The sequence below is a fragment of the Chionomys nivalis genome, chromosome 4 (genome assembly GCF_950005125.1).
Source record: "Chionomys nivalis chromosome 4, mChiNiv1.1, whole genome shotgun sequence".
NCBI classification, from domain to species: Eukaryota; Metazoa; Chordata; class Mammalia; order Rodentia; family Cricetidae; genus Chionomys; species Chionomys nivalis.
In genome coordinates, this window is record NC_080089.1 from 95,758,819 (window position 1) to 95,777,785 (window position 18,967).

General features: G+C 43.0%; 1 protein-coding gene across 1 annotated transcript; it reads right to left on the minus strand.

Annotated features, from left to right (window-relative positions):
* Positions 1 to 220: 220 nt before the first annotated feature.
* On the minus strand, positions 221 to 10,948 carry LOC130873654 (fas apoptotic inhibitory molecule 1-like). The gene is made up of 4 exons (XM_057768523.1): positions 10,838 to 10,948; positions 8,034 to 8,262; positions 3,724 to 3,773; positions 221 to 405 (listed from the first exon to the last, which is right to left on the minus strand). Exons 1-4 carry the CDS (start codon positions 10,946 to 10,948, stop codon positions 256 to 258), a joined length of 540 nt encoding a protein of 179 aa, XP_057624506.1. The 3' UTR covers positions 221 to 255.
* Positions 10,949 to 18,967: the final 8,019 nt, after the last annotated feature.

Consider the following 18,967-nt stretch of genomic DNA (forward strand, 5'->3'; position numbering starts at 1 on the left):
GCACTGTGGCATGCAAGCATGTACTCAGATATAAGAGAAATAAAAAGTTTAAAACTTTTTTATTTTTAAATTCCACATAATTTAGATTCCACATCATTTCCTTTCTGACCATTGGAATATTACAGTTTCGAGTAACAAAAGATAAAAATAAAAACATTGCAGATTAAATCTACCAATACGTACAGCGTGAACACATTTAATTACCGCAGTAAGTCCTGACGTCACCTCTTCAGCCTAGAACTCATTAAGAAGCAGTCACTGAGAGACCTCTGGGATCTCCCTGTTATCCACAATGAGTGTGTGGATGATCCCTTCTCTTCTCTTCCCGCTGCTCACGGCTTTTATGTAACAATCGTGCTTCCCAATACTGAAGTGGGTTTCAGTGCCATCGTCCACAAACTCGCCCTAGGACAGCAAGGGAGGAAGCATCAGTATCCAGAAATTGCTCTGTTGGAGCAGCAACAACATCTAAAATCACCAGTGGTAGAATGAAATAATAATGTGTTGGTAAAACTTAAGCATCGCAGATTTAGAGTTTAAAGCTTGTGTTTACAAAACTTTATGATTCTGTTATAAATCAAGAGTATTTCTTTCTTCTTATTCACTAATTGTTTTGGGTTTTGAAACAAGTCCTTACTCTGTAGCCACGTTTAGGTTAAGCCAGAACTCAGTGGCCTTAATCTCCTGATGCTCTTGCCTCCACTTAATTCTACCGTGACGGTGACCGTGATAGAAGTGCTCTTGTGCCCACTTGACAGATGAGAAAACAGAGGTAGATGGCTTGAAAGTGCACTCTGTAAGGAGACTACTCTCAACCAGTTCAAAATCCTGCTTCCTTTGGGGTATTAGGTTGTTTTTTTTAAAAAAAAATACACACTTAGTAATGAAAACCGAACACCACTATCAAGCACCTGAAATATGTCTACTTAGCAATGAGATCCACACCATAAGTTTAAAATATATACCTGATCTGAAACCCAGTGGGAACCTATACATGTACATAGCTCACTAATAATTTCTTTTGTTGATTACATGTTAGATTATAATTCCTTCCTTTTGTTTTATTGAACTAGAATCTTATTCTGTAGCCCAGGCTGACTTCTAATTTAAGTATACAATCCATGCCGCCCTGGAACTCATGGTAACTGTCCTGTCTCAGTGCTCCGGTGCTCCCACAGGCAAATGCTGGGTTTGCAGATAGGAGTCTCCATCCTCGGCTTAATAGTCTTGTTACTTTGATTTAAATTAAACATTAAATTAGCTTTAATTTTTTTAGCATGCCTGCTGAAATGTTAAAATCACGCATGAGACTTAATAATACTCATGGTTCACATTCTATCTCTGCTCAACAGCACCAATCTCCAGAAAGGAGATAGAAACAGTAGAGAGAGGGGAAGAAGAGCCTTAGAGTCGTCGTTCTCAACCTGTGGGTCACGACCCCGTGAGGGGAGGGAGGGTGTTGCCTAAGACCATTGGAAAACACAGAGATTTACATTATGATTATGATAGCAGTAGCAAAATTACGGTTAGGGAGTAGCAACAAAAAAACAATTTTATAGTTAGGGGTCAGCACAACTTGAGGAACTGCATTAAAGGGCTGAAGCATCAGGAAGGTTGAGAGGCCTTAGAGGACAGATCAAGGAAATCATGATCAAAGCCTTCACACTAGGGAGCTCACCTAACATGCTTAACACACTGGGTCTAGTCCCAGCACCGGAAACTCAGACAAACAAAATACACACGCACCCTCCTCCACCCCTGTCCGCACCCCTTGACTGTGAGCATCCCGGAGACCAAGTAGACAGAGAGCTAGAAGGGAAGGGAGATGCACTGAATACTGACCCAGGCACACCTTTGGGTGCAGAGATCCTCACCCCATTAACACTGATGCTTGGACAAGGGTTAACCCCACAATCCCAGTAAGCTGCTTCTTGACAAGCATCATGTGGGTGATACTATTTAGGGGTAGAAATGCGAGGGAGAAAGAAACCTTCAGGGAGGGAGCCCGAGCTCTTGCTTGCAGGTATGTACAGCCAGGGGCGGGGTGGGGGTGGGAGCTGCTGGGCTAGCTCACTGTCCACTCGGCTCTGCAGCTGAGTTATAGTTATAAGAAGGGGACAACCGGATTACAAAGGACTGTTTTTCACACTGGTTTCCTGTCTGTTACTAAGGAACGGAGACATAGCGGGTGAAGGTGATTTTTTACCTTATTTCAAACCACTTTTCCCTCAGGGGTAGGCGTGGAACCCTGAAGCTTACACAGGTTAGGTGAGTGTTCTACAACACTCAATGTCAAATACTCGACAACATTTCCAGTCCTTAAAAACATGTCACTAATGCCATAGAACAGCCTTTTCAGTTGTACTCGAGAACTCCTTGAGAGTGGAGGAAATGTGATTGCAATGTGCTGAGTATCTAGAGACTTCCGGGGGTGGCATGAAGAAGAAGGACCATTAGGTCAGTGTGGTTAGCCCACAGCAGGTACCTGACCACACGCATGGTAATGACCGCTCTTCTACAGGGGTCATATGGGCCTGGAGAACCCCCTGGACCTCTGCATGAACAAGACTTCTCTCAGCAGGTTTATTCCGAGGACGGCCTTACATTCTGGAGATAAAGCCCGAGAGACCCGGTTACGTCTGCCAGGCTTAACAAGTGAAAACACGCCTTTAATCCCAGGAGAGGCAGGTGAATCTCTGTGAGTTCAAGGCCAGCCTAGTTTATAGAGCAAGTTCCAGGACAGGCTCCAAAGCTACACAGAGAAACTCTGTCTTAAACTGCCCCCACCCCTGACTAAAACAAACAAAGAATGAAAACACCTTTGCTACTGCTGATTTCAACCTCCTCAGACCGACAGTTACGAGATCGAGTAGATTTGAGGCGGTCAACTGAGTAGTTCCCTCCTAAACAACCTTTTCTCTCAGCACCTTCACCCCCTTCCCTACTCCTGGAGTGGGAGCAACTAGACCCTGTAACGGGAGAAGGTGAGCAGAACAGAGAGCTAGTCCTTTGCAGCACTGCTCTACAGATTCTGCTCATCTTCTGGCATTTGTGACAAGGCCCTTTATTGTTTACCTCCATATTGTCTGACACTGTGCACACCACTACGTTTTAAAAAACAAACAAACAAATAAAACCCCTCACTTTTGGAAGAGTGCAGCGGCTTTGAGGATATAGGCGAAGCCTTCCTACCCAAGTGTGATCTTCGGTCAGCAGCACTGGCAGGGCAAAGGGCGGGAAGCTAGAATTCTCGTATCATCAGTGCCCAGGGGACTGCTGCACGTGATTTCTAGGGGAACAAACCCCCGAGGACAGCAGCTCGTGGGGGAGGAACTTTTTAATGTGAACACTTCTCGGGATAAAAGCCTAACCAGGAGAGACGAGGTGACGTGTGTGGCTGTGCCAGCTCAGCCTGCAGGCTGTCTCCAGGTTCTCACTGCCCCAGGAACTGCCTGGCAAAGATTTTCAGAACTTAGAGTGAAAGACAATTCCTACACTTTTTGGTTTTACTAAGATTACCTTGGTTAATTATAGAATCACCAGAACTAGAACTTGGTGGTGGCGGTTCACACTTGCAACACCAATGTTGAGTAGGCTGAGGCGAGGGGATTGAGTTTGAGGCTAGCCTAGGCTACATAGGAAAAAAGAGTCCTAAAATAAGGAAATGCAGTAAGATTTGGTCATTTATCCACACGCACTAGGAATAATTAAAAACTGACTTACCGCTGATTCTATTATTTTACCATTGCACCACACATCCATAGTGTTTTTCTCTGTAAAAGGAACAACATTGAAATATTATAATTCTATATTCAAAGTTAACCTTTTGTATTTATTTTAATTTGTATGTGTAAGGGTGTTTTGCTTGCATATATGTCCTGAATTCTAGGCAAGCACTCTATCAAATGAACTATATTTCCAGGGCACCCTCTCCTCTCCTCCCCTTCCCTGTCCTCTCCTCTCCCCTCCCCTCTCCCCTCCCCTCTCCTTTCCTCTCCCATCTCCTCTCCTCCCCTCCCCTCTCCTCTCCTCTCCCCTCTTTTTTTCTTCTCTCCCCTCCTCTTATTCTTATTCTGAAGTATAGGGTGTCCTGGAGCTCACTATGTAGATCAAACTGACCTCTAACTTGCAACCAATACTTCTGTTTCAACTTCTTGAGTAGTATGATTATAGGCATGAACTACCTTTCTTGGTTTGATAGACTTTTTTCATTAAATAATATTTTTTTTAAAAAAAGCTGCTTTGTTGAGCCGGGCGGTGGTGGCGCACGCCTTTAATCCCAGTACTCGGGAGGCAGAGGCAGGCGGATCTCTGTGAGTTCGAGGCCAGCCTGGTCTACAAGAGCTAGTTCCAGGACAGGAATCAAAAAAGCTACAGAGAAACCCTGTCTCGAAAATCCAAAAAAAAAAAAAAAAAAAAAAAAAAAGCTGCTTTGTTAATCCCAGCACTTGGGAGGTAGACCGGTTTGAATCTCTTAAATCTCTATGACTTTGAAGCCAGTCTGGACTACACAGTGGGACTCTGCCTCAAAGGGGTAGAGGTGGGGTGGTGGGGTACTGAAGAGAAGTTAGGAACACTTGCTGCTATTGTAGAGGATCCAGGTTTCTTTCCCAGCACCCACATGGTGGCTATAACTCTAGTCTCAGTTATGGTGTCCTCTTCTGGTCTCAACAGGCACTAGGCATGCAAGTAGCGCACATACATAAATGTAGACACTCACACATACACATAAAATAAAAACAAATAAACTTTTTAAAAAGTCACTTTGTTCAGCCAGGTAGTGGGGGTGCACACCTTTGATCCCAACATTTAGGAGGCTGAGGCAGGCGGATCTTTGTGAGTTTGAGGCCAGCCTGGTCTACAAAGTGAGTTCCAGGACAGTTAGAGCTACACAGAGAAACCTTGTCTCAAAAAAACAAAACAAAACAAACAATGAACAAAGAGCTACTTTGTTCAAAACTGCAACAACGATATCTAATACTTTGTATGCTAATCTAGAAGTTTTTAAGAATGAGTAAATGAAAGCTATTTGCTAGCCTTCAGTTTAACAATGGAATGGAAAGGCATGGATATCTGTATCCTCAGTGCCTAGTACTGGTAGACTAACTGCTATTTTCGAGATAGTTAACAGATATGATCTAAATAGATGAACTAACATGATCATAGTAAATTTGATTTAGTGATGGGAACAGAAGTAGGAAGACTAGAAGTGAGGAGGCTAGTTTTAAAAATCCTACTGGGTAGGAGAGATGGATCAGCGGGTAAAACAGTCACCATGCAAGCATGGGAACTTGAGTTGGAATCCCTGGAACCCACATAAAGCTCCAATGGGTGTTTTGGGTCTTTATTCTCCATCCTCCTATGGGGAGATGGGATTCAGAGCCAGGAGAATCCCCTAACTTGTGTGCTAGCTAGCCTGCTGTATCAGTAGTAACCAATAAAGAGACCTTGTCTCAAGCAAGATGGAAGGCCAGGACCAACACCCAAGGCTGTCCTCTGGCCTCTACGTGGTACCCTAGAGCACTCACACCCAATGTGCGCATGTACATATATTACATATGCATCATGTACACCATATAGATGACACATATACATTTGTCCTAGTTAATGTCAGCTGCCAACTTGACATGCCTATAGTCATCTGAGGGAGCCTCAATTTCCTAGATCGGACTGGTCTGTGGCCATGTCTGTGACGGACTGTCTTGAGTTAGGATGGATGTGGAAGAAGAAGCTGAGGAAAGCAAGCCTGCAGGCAGTGCTTCTCCATGGTTCATGCCTCCGGGTTCCTGACTTGAGTTCCTGGCATGACTTTTGTCAAGATGGACTATAAAATGCAAGCTAAAAGAAACCACCCTTTCTTCCTCATGTGGCTTTGGGTCACAGTTTTGATCACAACAGAAGAGGAAATAGGACAACATTTTTAAAAAAATCTTTATCTGGAATTGATAGCTTTCTTCTCTCTCTCTCTCTCTCTCTCTCTCTCTCTCTCTTTCTGTTTTTTTGAGACAAGGTTTCTCTCTGTAACAGCTCTAACAGTCCTGGAACTCACTCTCTAGACCAGGTTGGCCTCGAACTCACAGAGATCCACCTGCCTCTGCCTCCCAAGTGCTGGGATTAAAGGCATGTGCCACCACCGCCTGCCTAAAATCTTATCTTACTAATAAACCTTACATTTCTAACTTTTAAAACCTTTTTGCCTTTTGATTTTGTTTCTCAAAACGGACCCTGGGGGTGTCCTGGAACTCTCTATGTAGACCAAGCTGGTTTTGAGCTCAGAGATCCTCTTGCCTCTGCCTCCCAAGTGCTGGGATTAAAGGTGTGCGCCACCAGGCTTGGCTGTAACCCTTTTTTTTAATTTAATTTTTTCATTAAATGTATGCATTTGTTTTTGAGTATCTGCACAGGAGTGTAAGTGCCCTAGGAAGCCAGATGAGGATGGCCAGTTCCTACCTCTAGAGGTACAGGTGGTTTTGAGCCACTAGACGTGGGTGCTGGGATCTGAGCTCTGAGAGAAAAGTGTGTGCTCTTAACTGCTGGCCCATCTCTCCCAGTTCCTCCTGTTCTGTGTCAGTGTCCACTTTACTGCTGCCTCCACCTTTTAGCCTTGAGATGGTTCACAATTTTATAATATGATAGTACTGAAACTAACTCTTGTCCACAGAAATACAAATAAATCTCACCCTCTCTGTTGACACCAAATAGTTTCCCATCTATCTGCAAACCCATTTCAGCATTCCTGAGCACCCAAGTATGTATGAACACATGTAACTGCATGTGAACATATATATGTATTACTGCCTATGTGTATATGTTTGATTTTGTTCATTTTTTCTGTTCCCCCCCCCCCCCAGTTTTCTTGTCTTGGGGGGAATGATTTTGCTTTTGCTTTCATCTTAAAACTGAGGCTCAGACCTAGGGCCTGGCACATGCTTGGCAGGTGCTGTACCACCGCCCCACATCTCCAGCTCTGTGTTTTGTTTAGAAATTCGTCTCCGACCTGTCCCTTGACATCTTTCCTTGTTAAATAACGAGAGAAATAAAAATCTTCACATTTATGTAAAAATAAATTATTCTCCTGTCAAACAAAACAAAACCTTGAGTGTTGATTAAATATTGGATGATGACTTGCTGCCATAGAAGCATGAGAAAAAGGCGGCGCCTGTAATGTTTCTCCTATTCAAATCTCTCACTTAACTCTGCGGAAGGAAGGATTGGATAGTCACTATAAAAATCTAATATTGTCTGTGCGGGTCTAAGCTAAACGGGGTGACAGAGCTGAGAGGGAGAAGGGGGACACAATCTCCTATCCCTAAGCAGGAAGTAATTTCCAACTGACAACTGCTGGCAAAGAAAGAAAATCAGTTTTCTCCCAATGACGTTTCACTGGCTCTGTAAACCACACTTATCAGTAGGCCCCATACCCAGCAGTGACCAACACAAAACACACTCAGTGATGTTCTTATAGATTTGTTTTCTTATATCGCTTTGTCTGGGTTTTTGAAAAAATCTTATAGGTCTTTTGCTTGTATATTAGGGCTTCCAATTTTGTGTTTTTATTGATTTTTATTTATTTTATTTTATTTTTTTGTTTGTGTGTCTCTGTGTGCATGTGTTTCTTGTGATTTTTTTTCCAGTTTTTAAATTCTGCTTTGTTTGCTTTTTTAAAATTTACTTGCTTTTTTCTAAAGAGATTTAAAAAGCATGGCATTGGATGAGTGGGGAGGTGGGGAGGATCTGAGAGAAGATTGAGGAGGAGAAACCATTTATCAGAATATATTGCAGAATGTATTTTATGAACTTTCAATTAAAAAAAATTCAGGGGCTGGAGAGATGGCTCAGAGGTTAAGAGCAGTGGCTATTTTTCTAGAGGTCCTGTGTTCAATTTCCAGCCACACATGGTGACTTGCAACCATCTGTAATGAGATCTGGTGCCCTCTTCTGGCCTGCAGTGATACATGCAGGCAGAATGCTGTACACATAATGAAAAAAATAAATCTAAAAAAAAAAATTCTGTAAAAACAGGCCTGACTCACCCAAAACAATTCTAAAGTTCTCGCCATCCAAGTGCAGTGCCCAGGTGTTCGTGGTCTTTGCTCTGTTTTCCACATACTTCTTGAAGCTTTTCCCCTCAATTTCCAGAATATATTTCAAAACATAAGTTTTGACAGGAAGTATACATATGGTGGCTTTGATTTTTCTAGCTCCAATGCAGAAGGTTTCTTTGCCCACTAAACTGAACATCCACTCTTTTCTTATCTCTTCCTAGATGACAAAATAAAATAGGTTAAAATGTACACACAGAGGGAAGTTTAACTTTTTCTTCACACATTTTATTGTCTATATTTTTCATTCATCACTTTCAAACATGAAACTCAAAGCATGAGAAAGAATGGGGATAAAAAGAATCTGACTCTCTTCACAGCGTAAAGGAATATGACAGAATATGACAGAATTTCTGAAAGGCTGAGTAATCTTTGAAATGTTAGCTAAAAGAGTGCACGATCCAATAATTCATGAGGTATAAAGGACTCATTGAGGTGTGATTAAGGATAATATTCAGGATAAAACTCATAAAGTTGAATAAACCTCAGATCCAAAAGTAAAAGAGCTATGCTACATCAAAATGATGACATATTAAAAGGGACACGTAGGTCACCCAAGGGCCACCTACAGGTTAATTTTATGTGTCTGTTTGGCTAAACTAAGGATGTTAGTGTTTGTCTGAGTGCATGCTGTAGTCTGGGTAAAACTGAAGGGAAGTTCTGTTCCTAACATAGCATGTCCTGGAAACTTGGTTCCCAGTGTAGCACCATAAAGAGGTGGTGACACTTATGTAGGATTCCAGGGAAACTTTAATATATAACATGTAAGAAATAATAAAAACTTCAAGGTGCTTGAGGTGGGTGGAAAATATAAGAATTAGGAAGTATAGCCTTGCCAGTTGGTGGTGGCGCCTGCCTTTAATCCCAGCACTCAGGAGGCAGAGGCACGCAGATCTCTGTGAGTTCGAGGCCAGCCTGGTCTACAGAGTGAGTTCCAGGACAGGCTCCAAAGCTACACAGAGAAACCCTGTCTCAAAATACAGAATAGCACAAAACAAAGCAAAAAAAGGACATGTGGCCTGGTTTGAGGAAGTGTGGTGTGGGATTCCCCCTTTGTATGCTGTGATTACCATTAATGAATAAAGAAGCTGCTTTGTACCTATAGCAGGAAAGAATTTAGCTAGGCAGGGAAAACTAAACTGAATGCTAGGAGGAAGAAGGCAGAGTCAGAGAGAAGTCAGGGAGCTGCCACCAGAGACAGATACCCTGAAACTTTGCTGGTAGGCTGCGACCTCGTGGTGATGCACAGATGAATGGAGAAGGGTTAAATTAAGATCTAAGTGTTAGCCAATAAGAAGCTAGAGTTAATGGGTCAAGCAGTAGTTTAAACAATATAGTTTCTGTGTGATTATTTCTGGTCTGAGCAGCCAGGCGGCTCGGAAACAAACAAGTGGTCTCTTTACTACAGAAGTGTGTCACTGGGGGTGGGCTTTGAGGTTTCAAAAGCTCATGGCAGGCCCAGAGGCTCACTCTTTCATCCTGCTGCCTGTGGATCAGCTGAGAACTCTCCGCTGCTTCTCCAGCACCATTCCTGCCATGTCTACCGCCATGCTTTCTGCCATGTTGATAATGGACTAAACCTCTGAAATTGTAAGCAAGCCCTAGCAAAACACTTTCTTTTATAAGAGTTGCCTCGGTCATGATGACTCTTCAAAGCAATAAAACACTAGGAAATGATCAAAACGCAATGTTGTTTGTACTTTATGAATTCATAATATCAAAGTTTTTTAAAAAAAATAACTTTTCTGTGTGTGGTGGCACATAACTTTAATTCCAGCACTTGGGAGGCAGATGAAGGTAGAATCTCTGTGAGTTCAAGGCCAGCCTGTGTACACAGTGGGTTCTAGGACAGCCGGTGCTACTTAGACCCTGTCTGAAAAGAAAAGATCATTTTAAGTTTAAATACCAGATTTCATATTCTTGTATCCTTCTGTAACTACCACTGGATTGCTTTATATAGAAAAATAAATAGAAAAACATAACCATTGTCAGAAAAAAGCCCTGATTTCATATATGAAGAAGCTACACCAATAAAACCAAGCTTCAGGGCTGAAGAGATGACTCCATGTTAAGAGTACTTACTGCTCTTCCAGAGGACCCAGGTTCAATACCCAGCACCCAGATGGCAGCTCACAACTGTCTGTAACTGCAGGCTCAAGGGATCTGATACTCTATTCTGTCCTCAGAGGATTCCAGACACATATGTGGTGTGCCTGCATTCAGACAGGCAAAACATCCTTACCCAGTAAAACAAACAAGCAAGCAAACAAACAAACAAATAAATAAACAGAAGCTTAAGAAAACAAGGTGATGCTGGGCGGTGGTGGTGCACGCCTTTAATCCCAGCACTTGGGAGGCAGAGGCAGGTGAATCTCTGTGAGTTCGAGACCAGCCTGGTCTACAAGAGCTAGTTTCAGGACAGGCTCCAAAGCCACAGAGAAACCCTGTCTCAAAAAACCAAAAAAAAAAAAAAAAAAAAAAAAAAAAAAAAAAAAAAAAAAGAAAGAAAGAAAGAAAGAAAGAAAGAAAGAAAACAAGGTGATGTAATCTTGCATGCTTTTAATCCCAGCACTGGGGAGTGAGAGACAAGAGGTTCTCTATGAGGTCTCAATCAGTCCTGTCTATACAGCAAGTTATTAGGAGATCCACAGGAAGACCGCATCTTAAAGAAAGAGGGAGAGAGGGAGGAGTATGAGCTGCTCTGTAGCATATCTTACAGTCTCATGTTTTCCTACCTTTCCATCCACATATACGACTCGTTTTCCTGATGTGGTCCCATGTTCAAACTCAATCTTGTGGATTCCATCACTTAAAATAACGTCCCAAATAGCTACAACATCTGACATTTTCCCTGGGCTATAAAGAGGGCAAAGGAAATAAAAATGAAGTCATTAAAATGGGCTAAAACAGGAACCAATTAATTCCCTCGAGATGAAAATTACAGATTTCTTTTTTCTTTTCCTTCATTTCCTCTTTCTTCCTTTCTTCCTTCCTTTTTTCTTTCTTTCTCCCTCTCTTCCTTTCTTTCCTTATCCCCCCTTCTTTCCTCCCCCCCTTTCTGCCAGACTGCTGTGTATTCCAGGCTGGCTTCAACTTACTATGCAAGTCTGAGGATCAAAGTTTGACCCCTAGGGCCAACGCAAGTGTGGAAGGAGAGAGACGACGCCACAAAGTTGACCTCTGACCTCCACACATACTTCATAGTACACACCCCAACACACATGTTTACACATTACTAAAAAACAAACAAAAAAAAAAACCCAAGAAAACTCAACAAAAAAACCAAGTCTGTGGTTTTATGGGCTGTGCAGTGGCTGTGCTCTTTAGTTGTTCAAAGTCTTGTACTTTCCCTACAAATGTCAGCCTTCAGCTTTTCAGGTTATTGTTTATTTGAACCTATTTTCAAACAATACTGTCCTAGGCAGGCATGGTGGCACATACCTGCAATCCAAGCATTTGGCAGGTAGAGGCAGGAGGATGTCAGGAGTTCAAGGTCATCTTCTGAGGCCACTGGAGACCCTGTCTAAATCAAACCAAACCAAACCACAATATAACACCAAGATGCTGCTCCAACCAGTAGATTCACTGAAAAGTGACAGTGTGTTTTGATGATGACAGAGGTACTGGCTCGTGGCAAGGAAGACCTAAAATCCTGCGCAGAGTGATACCCCTGAGGCTGTCGCTTGGCACCTGGCATGGCCTACCTACCATGCATGAGAGTGATGAATGATCCCAGCCCAGCGCCAGGGTTCTGGCTCCGGTTGAGTGGGATCTGCAAACCCCGAGACGGGAAGAGTGCTAGGTTGTCTCATTGTCCCCTGTCTAGTGCATATCTCGGTGTTCTGTTTGTTATTTCTGTAGTCAGATACACAGCTACTCTGGAATGAACAGCTAAGGGGCCTGTGGGAACCTACCTGACTCACAGGCCACAGAGTTCACGGGGACCACAAGTGGCTTCTGGTACAGGAAGGAAAGACCTGTGTTATCCCCAGTACACCAGTTTTAATGGTAGGAACAACAACGAGTCCAACTGTAAACTACCCTTACAGCTGGCAGGTGCCAACAGTGTAGGACCAGAAGGAAGCTGTCAATTGTCTTTTTCAATTATCCAGTAGGAAGCCTACAAACCCCAGGGATCCTTCTGTCTCTGCTGGACTCAGAGCTAGGGTTAAAAGCACATGCTGGATGCCTGGTCTCTTCCCTGGGGGTGGGGATCTGAACTTTGGTCCTCATGATTGTGCAGCAAGTGTTCTTAGTGGATGGGACATCTCTCCACCCTTACTATTACAAAGGAGGACATATAGGTACAGATAAGAATAGTGAGTGACTTTAATCCCTGACTCTCATCAGTAGAGATATCTTCCAGACTAAAGAGCAGGAAGCTTCAGAGTTAAAATGCACCATAGATATAAAGAGGATTTTTAGAAACATCTATAGATTATTTAACATCTGTGGAATACATTTTCTTCTCAGTAGTGCATAGAATTTCTTTAAAATACCATTTTTAGGCCACAAATCTTAACAAATACAATAAAATTGAAGTGATTTCTTTTTTATCGTACCAGATCCCAATGGAATAAAACTAGGAATAAGTGGCAAGGCACCTGCAGAAGCTGTAGCCATGCGCAGAGAAGGAGCAATATACACTCTTTTGGGAGACAAGGTCTTACTCTGTAGCCTAGGCTGCCCTAGAATTTACCATGTAGAGGCCAGGCGATGGTGGCGCATGCCTTTAATCCCAGCACTCGGGAGGCAGAGGCAGGCGGATCTCTGTGAGTTCGAGACCAGCCTGGTCTACAGAGCTAGTTCCGGAACAGGCTCCAAAGCCACAGAGAAACCCTGTCTCAAAAAACCAAAAAAAAAAAAAAAAAAAAAAAAGAATTTACCATGTAACAATCCTTCTGACTCAGTCTCTACATGCTCAGATTACTGGCATGAGCTAACACTTCTGACTGCCACAAGTACAGTCTTGAATATATAGGGCGTCATTGATGAACTCAAGAAAGAAGACATATGTCTTAACCAACAATAAATGCTGGTTACGGAACTGTTATTGGGGATGTTAGGAAATGCAGCCACCATGGAAATCAGCATGCAGGTGTCTCAAAAACAAAACCAAACAACCTGTAGTGGCATTTCATTTGTATTTTAATAAATAAAGCTTGCCTGAAGATCAGAGAGTAAAACAGCTCCACTGGTCAGCTTTACAGACCAGGCAGTAGTGACACACCTTTAATACCAATAGCCACACTAGTTGCCATAGATACTGGGTGGTGCATGCCTTTAATCCCAGTGGTGCACACCTTTAATCCCAGCCCTAGAGAGAATTATAAAATGAGAGGAGACAGCTCTCAGACACAGCCTCATTCTGAGATTCCTGGAGGCAAGATCACCATTTTTAGACTAAGGTAGAGGTAAGAGCCAGTGGCTGGCTGTTTTGCTTTTCTGACCTTCAGGTTGAACCCCAATTTCTATCTCTGAGTTTTTATTAATCATGCTTCAACAACCCACAAAGACTATGTAGCTATAGGACTAACTAAATACCAGAAAGAATCTAACTCAGCATGCGCTTGACATATCTGTACACTTATGTTTATTTGGGCACTCTGTACAATAGTTAATACATAGAATAAAGCTTAGTGCCCATCAACATGTAAATGGATAAAGAAAATGAAGTCTGTATTAATAGTGGAGTATTATTTATCCACAAAAAATGCAAAAAGAGGTTGTTACTGGACAACTGACAGAACTGAAAATCAACATGCTGAGGCAGAGAAACCACACCCAGAAAGACAGATGTTACATGTTCAGTCTAAAACAAACAAACAAAAACCCAAAGCAAAATACACCAAAAACCAAGACATGAGAGCAGAAACTATTTGGGAAAAGGAAGGCGACCAGCAAATGTGTTAATGGGTGGGGACCTAGGGGCTGTTGGGAGAGATGGTCAAAGCATTAATGTCCACTGCTAGAGCCTTTTGAATAGGGTCACTCATAAAACTGCAGGGAGGCAAGTTGCCTGGCCCCAGGGTCAGATACTTCTGAGGTGTGGACATGGCCACCATATGGATGGCTTCAAGCTGTCCTCTGCCCTGCTGTCTGGGCTGTGGCCTCACCTGTGCAATTGTGGCCTTCGCAAAGCAGCATGTCCGGTCTGACTTATTAGACCACACAGTCTTGTTCCTGCAGCAAGCTTGGGGACCGGAAGATCTGGAAGCATGTGTGTGGAACAGTACAGGCGGGTCCCTGCCGCCCTGCTTCTTAACCCTACCGGTGAGGTTGTCTGCTCTGATGCTTTGTTCCCTTCACAAGCTTTCCTCAGTCTGTATCCCAGACATCACCAAGTCCCGCCCCGTGAGCAAAGCCCAACAACAAACGTTGCTAAGAGCCATCTTCACAGGGTGCCTGGCTCTGTTGCCGGGGTGAAACTGATGGGCAAAACCCCAGGACCGGTGCTGCACCGAAGCCCGAGGAAGGTAAATATACTAGTGACATTGGCTTTCAAAAACCAATTTCTGGCATCCCTTTCCTTTTCTCCCTACGTGATACTGGAGATGGGGCTGATGTTCGATGTCTCATAAATCGCCTGAATTGGTCTTGAACTCATTCTGTAACCCAGACAGACCTCAAGCCTGCAACTCCCCAGAGTTCAACCTTTATTTTTTTTAAAAACCCAGACTCCTTAAGGTGGATATTGTGCCCCCATCTCTGTGTGAACTAGCCCTTGCCTTCTCTTTATTCCCATCCTTAAGGATGCAGGCAGGTTGCTTGGTGCTAGACATGTTCCCTCCTCCCCACGGCATCTTTTCATTCCTTCCCGAAACTCTCACTGTGTCAGTTGTTTTTCTCATGTCTTTTGTTTATTTTATTTTTTTAATTTTTAAAATTGAGTCTTGCTATATAATCCATTCTGATTTGGAACTCACTTTAACCCAGGCTGGCTCAGATTCTCCCCAGTGCTAGGATTACATCTGAATGAAGAATAGGCTTGGATAGTATTAGAACTCAAGACATACCACCCCCAAAATATTACTATAGGAGAACAGGACATTCTGAAGATGCTTTTGTATATTTTGAGCTAATGTTTGAATGTCTGTTAATTTTTTTAAAAATCCTAACTAGCATGATAGGCACCTTCCAAAAGTAACGAGTGGTCCCCACACAAGGAGGCCCAACAACGCAACAGAGACGTTTGAAGGGATGGAGGGCTTCCAAGGGCCTAGCATATTTGAGGGCTGTGATCATCTTAATGCTGGTGTCCTTTCAAAATTTGTATGTTGAAACTTGACTTCCAACAGAAGTCTTAAGAAGTGTGGCCTTGCCGGGCGGTGGTGGCGCACGCCTTTAATCCCAGCACTCGGGAGGCAGAGGCAGGCGGATCTCTGTGAGTTCGAGACCAGCCTGGTCTACAAGAGCTAGTTCCAGGACAGGCTCCAAAACCACAGAGAAACCTTGTCTCGAAAAACCAAAAAAAAAAAAAAAAAAAAAAAAAAAAAAAAAAAAAAGAAGTGTGGCCTTTAGGAGGTGGTTATGTCCTGTGGGCGCTGCCTTCCTGAATGGGATCAATATCTTATATTATAAAAGTGATGTGACAGGTTCCGTTTGCCTCTTCCACTGGTCCTGTTCTGCCCGGCTCAAAATATGCCCATTGCTGAGATGAGCTTTGTCAAAGAGAGATGATTCTAGAGGTGTATGAGGATGAGAGGGCAAGTTTTGCGCCTGCCTCCTCAAGTGTATTAGTGACAAAGGGACACAAACAGCTCACAGGAGGGACAGTTGATTTTGGCTCAGGGTTCCAGGGGTGCCAGGGTACCATGGCGGGGTCGGTGTAGTGGATGGAGCACCTTACACCTTGGTTCCCATGAAGTAGAGCAGGCAGCTCACATAATGACGGACTGGAGGCAGAGAAAAGAGGGTATAGGAAGAGGCCAGAGCAAGGCAGCATCCAAGGACATGCTCCTAGTGACTTAAATCCTCCAGCGAGGCTCCATTTCTTACTTTTCATCCCCTACTGATAAAACCATGTTAGAGTGTGATTCGTCAAAGGATTATTCCATTTATTAGGTCAGAGTCCTCAATATCTACTCTGGAAATATCATTACACTGAGAATTGCTTCACTAATTCCCGAGGCATTTCTCAGTTCAGTCAAGCTGACAGTGAAGATTATAACCAACACAGAGACGACAGGGTGTAGAATATTTAGAATTTTTTACGGACTGGGGCATGGAGAAAAGAGATTAAAAACTAGGAAGTAATAGGTGGTTTAGGCTTTCATGATCAAACTTCAACAACTACTATGACACAAATGTCAGCTCTGAAATTGGTGGCTTTTAAAACCAGTTAAAAGCAAGCATCTAGGAATACATGAAGCAGGTTAAGTTGAGAGGATTTAGGCTGGAATTAAGAGCAGGGAGAATGGGTTAAGTGTGAAGAATGTGTTCAGGTTTTCTTTGGATTCATATGGATGAAGGAAGAAGGCATTGTGTTTGAAATAGGCAAAATAAACCCTCCCTAGGCTCTCAATCTTCTGGCACCTTGATCTTGGACTTCTCAGCCAGAAAAGAAAGCAACAAATGTCTGTGATTTAGAGATGATCTAGTCAAAGATACTTTGTTATAGGAGCCAGAATGGGTCCCATCTTACAGTTTATTTCTGCAGCAGATGATAACATTCCAGCATTGGGACTGATATGGTAGATAAAGTTTCGAGGGGCTGAGCAAGTTCAGTCTGGGAGAGAAGACAGTGGACGGGAGGAAGCAACCTATTGATTAGGTTAATAGATCTCGAAAGTGATATGCCTGAAATCCTCAGCAAATTGTGCTACCGAGATTCTGCCGGGAGAGCAACTGCTTTGCTCCTGACCTTGCATCAAAAGTTCCCTAAACAGGGAGACTTCACTGTAGCCCTTTCTTGGTCATTTGTTTTTATTTGTACATCAAAGTTTATAATAAAAGATTCACGAAAAAATGAAGAAGGTGGTGTAGAGTTGAAGTTTTCAGAGTTTGGACAAAGTTGGTTGATTTCCCCCATCCCAATACTTAATGGTCCCCTTCTGAATTCCTTTTCTTCTTCTTCTTCTTCTTCTTCTTCTTCTTCTTCTTCTTCTTCTTCTTCTTCTTCTTCTTCTTCTTCTTCTTCTTCTTCTTCTTCTTCTTCTCCTTCTCCTTCTCCTTCTCCTTCTCCTTCTCCTTCTCCTTCTCCTTCTCCTTCTCCTCCTCTTCTACTTCTTCTTTGTTTTTTTGGGTTTTTTTTGTTTTTTGTTTTTCGAGACAGGGTTTTTCTGTAGCTTTGGAGCCTTTCCTGGAACTAGCTCTTGTAGACCAGGCTGGCCTCGAACTCACAGAGATCCGCCTGCCTCTGTCTCCCCAGTGCTGGGATTAAAGGCGTGCGCCACCACCGCCTGGCCTGAATTCCTTTTTATCAAGTCCTTAATTCTGAGAAACAACTCTGAGCTGGGAGGACCAGGAAACCCCAGTGGGCTCACACCTCACAGCGTGTGAAGAATAACATTTTTTTCATAAAATCCAAGGATTCTTGCCATCTTTTGTAAGACTAATAAAATAACCCATGAAGTTCTTGCTGTGTGCCTCGAATTCTCACAGCTGCGCAGCGATCATGTTTATTCTGTTTTTCATGGGGACCCAAAAGCTCTTCAGAAGGTATGGGCTTTACATTTGGAGTTAGGCACATAGGGTTTGGAATGTCTGTGCTAAGAGAACATATTTTCAGAAAAATATTGTGTTTGAACAAAAACTTGGGCTTAATGTTTGGGGTTCATCCTCTGAGGTACACTGAAATCTGTCTGGAATTGGACAAGGTGACCTGTGATTCCTCAGCTGGCTGTTTCCTCTCCCCATAGTTTCTGGTATACTGGACTCGAAGAGTCGTTTGGGCGAGGTTTTATATCTGTTCCACCGAGGCAGGACACCCACAGGAAGAACAGCCATGTATCACCTGCCAGGACTATGTGGTAGGAAATCATGTCTGAACAAAGCACCTTGAAAGGTCTTGAATTTAAACACAAAACATTCTTGTTGGGGATGAGTGAGCTTTTGGCTTTGTTCTGGGTCTCAGATTGCCTCCTTGCTTCTCGGGAGGTACCCAAGGGCTACTCAGCTTCAGAAGCTGCCTCTTACCAACATGTGCACGGAACTACTGCCTTAAGAGAGCGGCTGGAAATACTTCCATCACAATATGACATATTTGTGTGCAGCCTCCTTTTGAAATGGGTGGGCTGATTTTTCCAAATACAGTTTTTAAAAGGGATGGAGACTGAAATTAAAGGAAAATAACTGTACCGCATGCCCAGATATTTTAATTTTTTTTTCTGTCACCCTCCCAATATTGGCTCTGGACTCAAGGAATATTGGCTACCACCACTTTGGAAACCGCTTACAATTATGGTGCCCCCCCCCTTTCCTTTCTGGAACTCAGGCTTATGCCACCTGGCATCTCCCAAGCAATTACAGTCCAAGCAAAATACTGTTCAGAAGGCATGGTGTGTCTGCAGATCTGTCTCAATAAAACAAAAAACGAAACCAGATACGTTTCTGAGGGGAAAGGAAGTATGTGGCTCTGGTTGCTCCTCATAGGTAGCTGGAAACTCATTTTAGTGTGAATTTATCATGTTTACAACAGCACAGACTAAAAGCAATTGGACCCTTTGAAACGTATTGAATTGCAGAATTAACCAACCTTAAAGTCTACGTCCTCTGGGATTTCTTGTTTGTGAACCAATCAATTGCTGTATTGCTTAAAACAGTTTGAATTAGGTTTTCTCTCACTGGCATCAGAACTAATGATAACCCAGGGATGCTCTACCTATGGGTGCAATTAGAGCAGATGTACTCAGAAGGATGGCAAA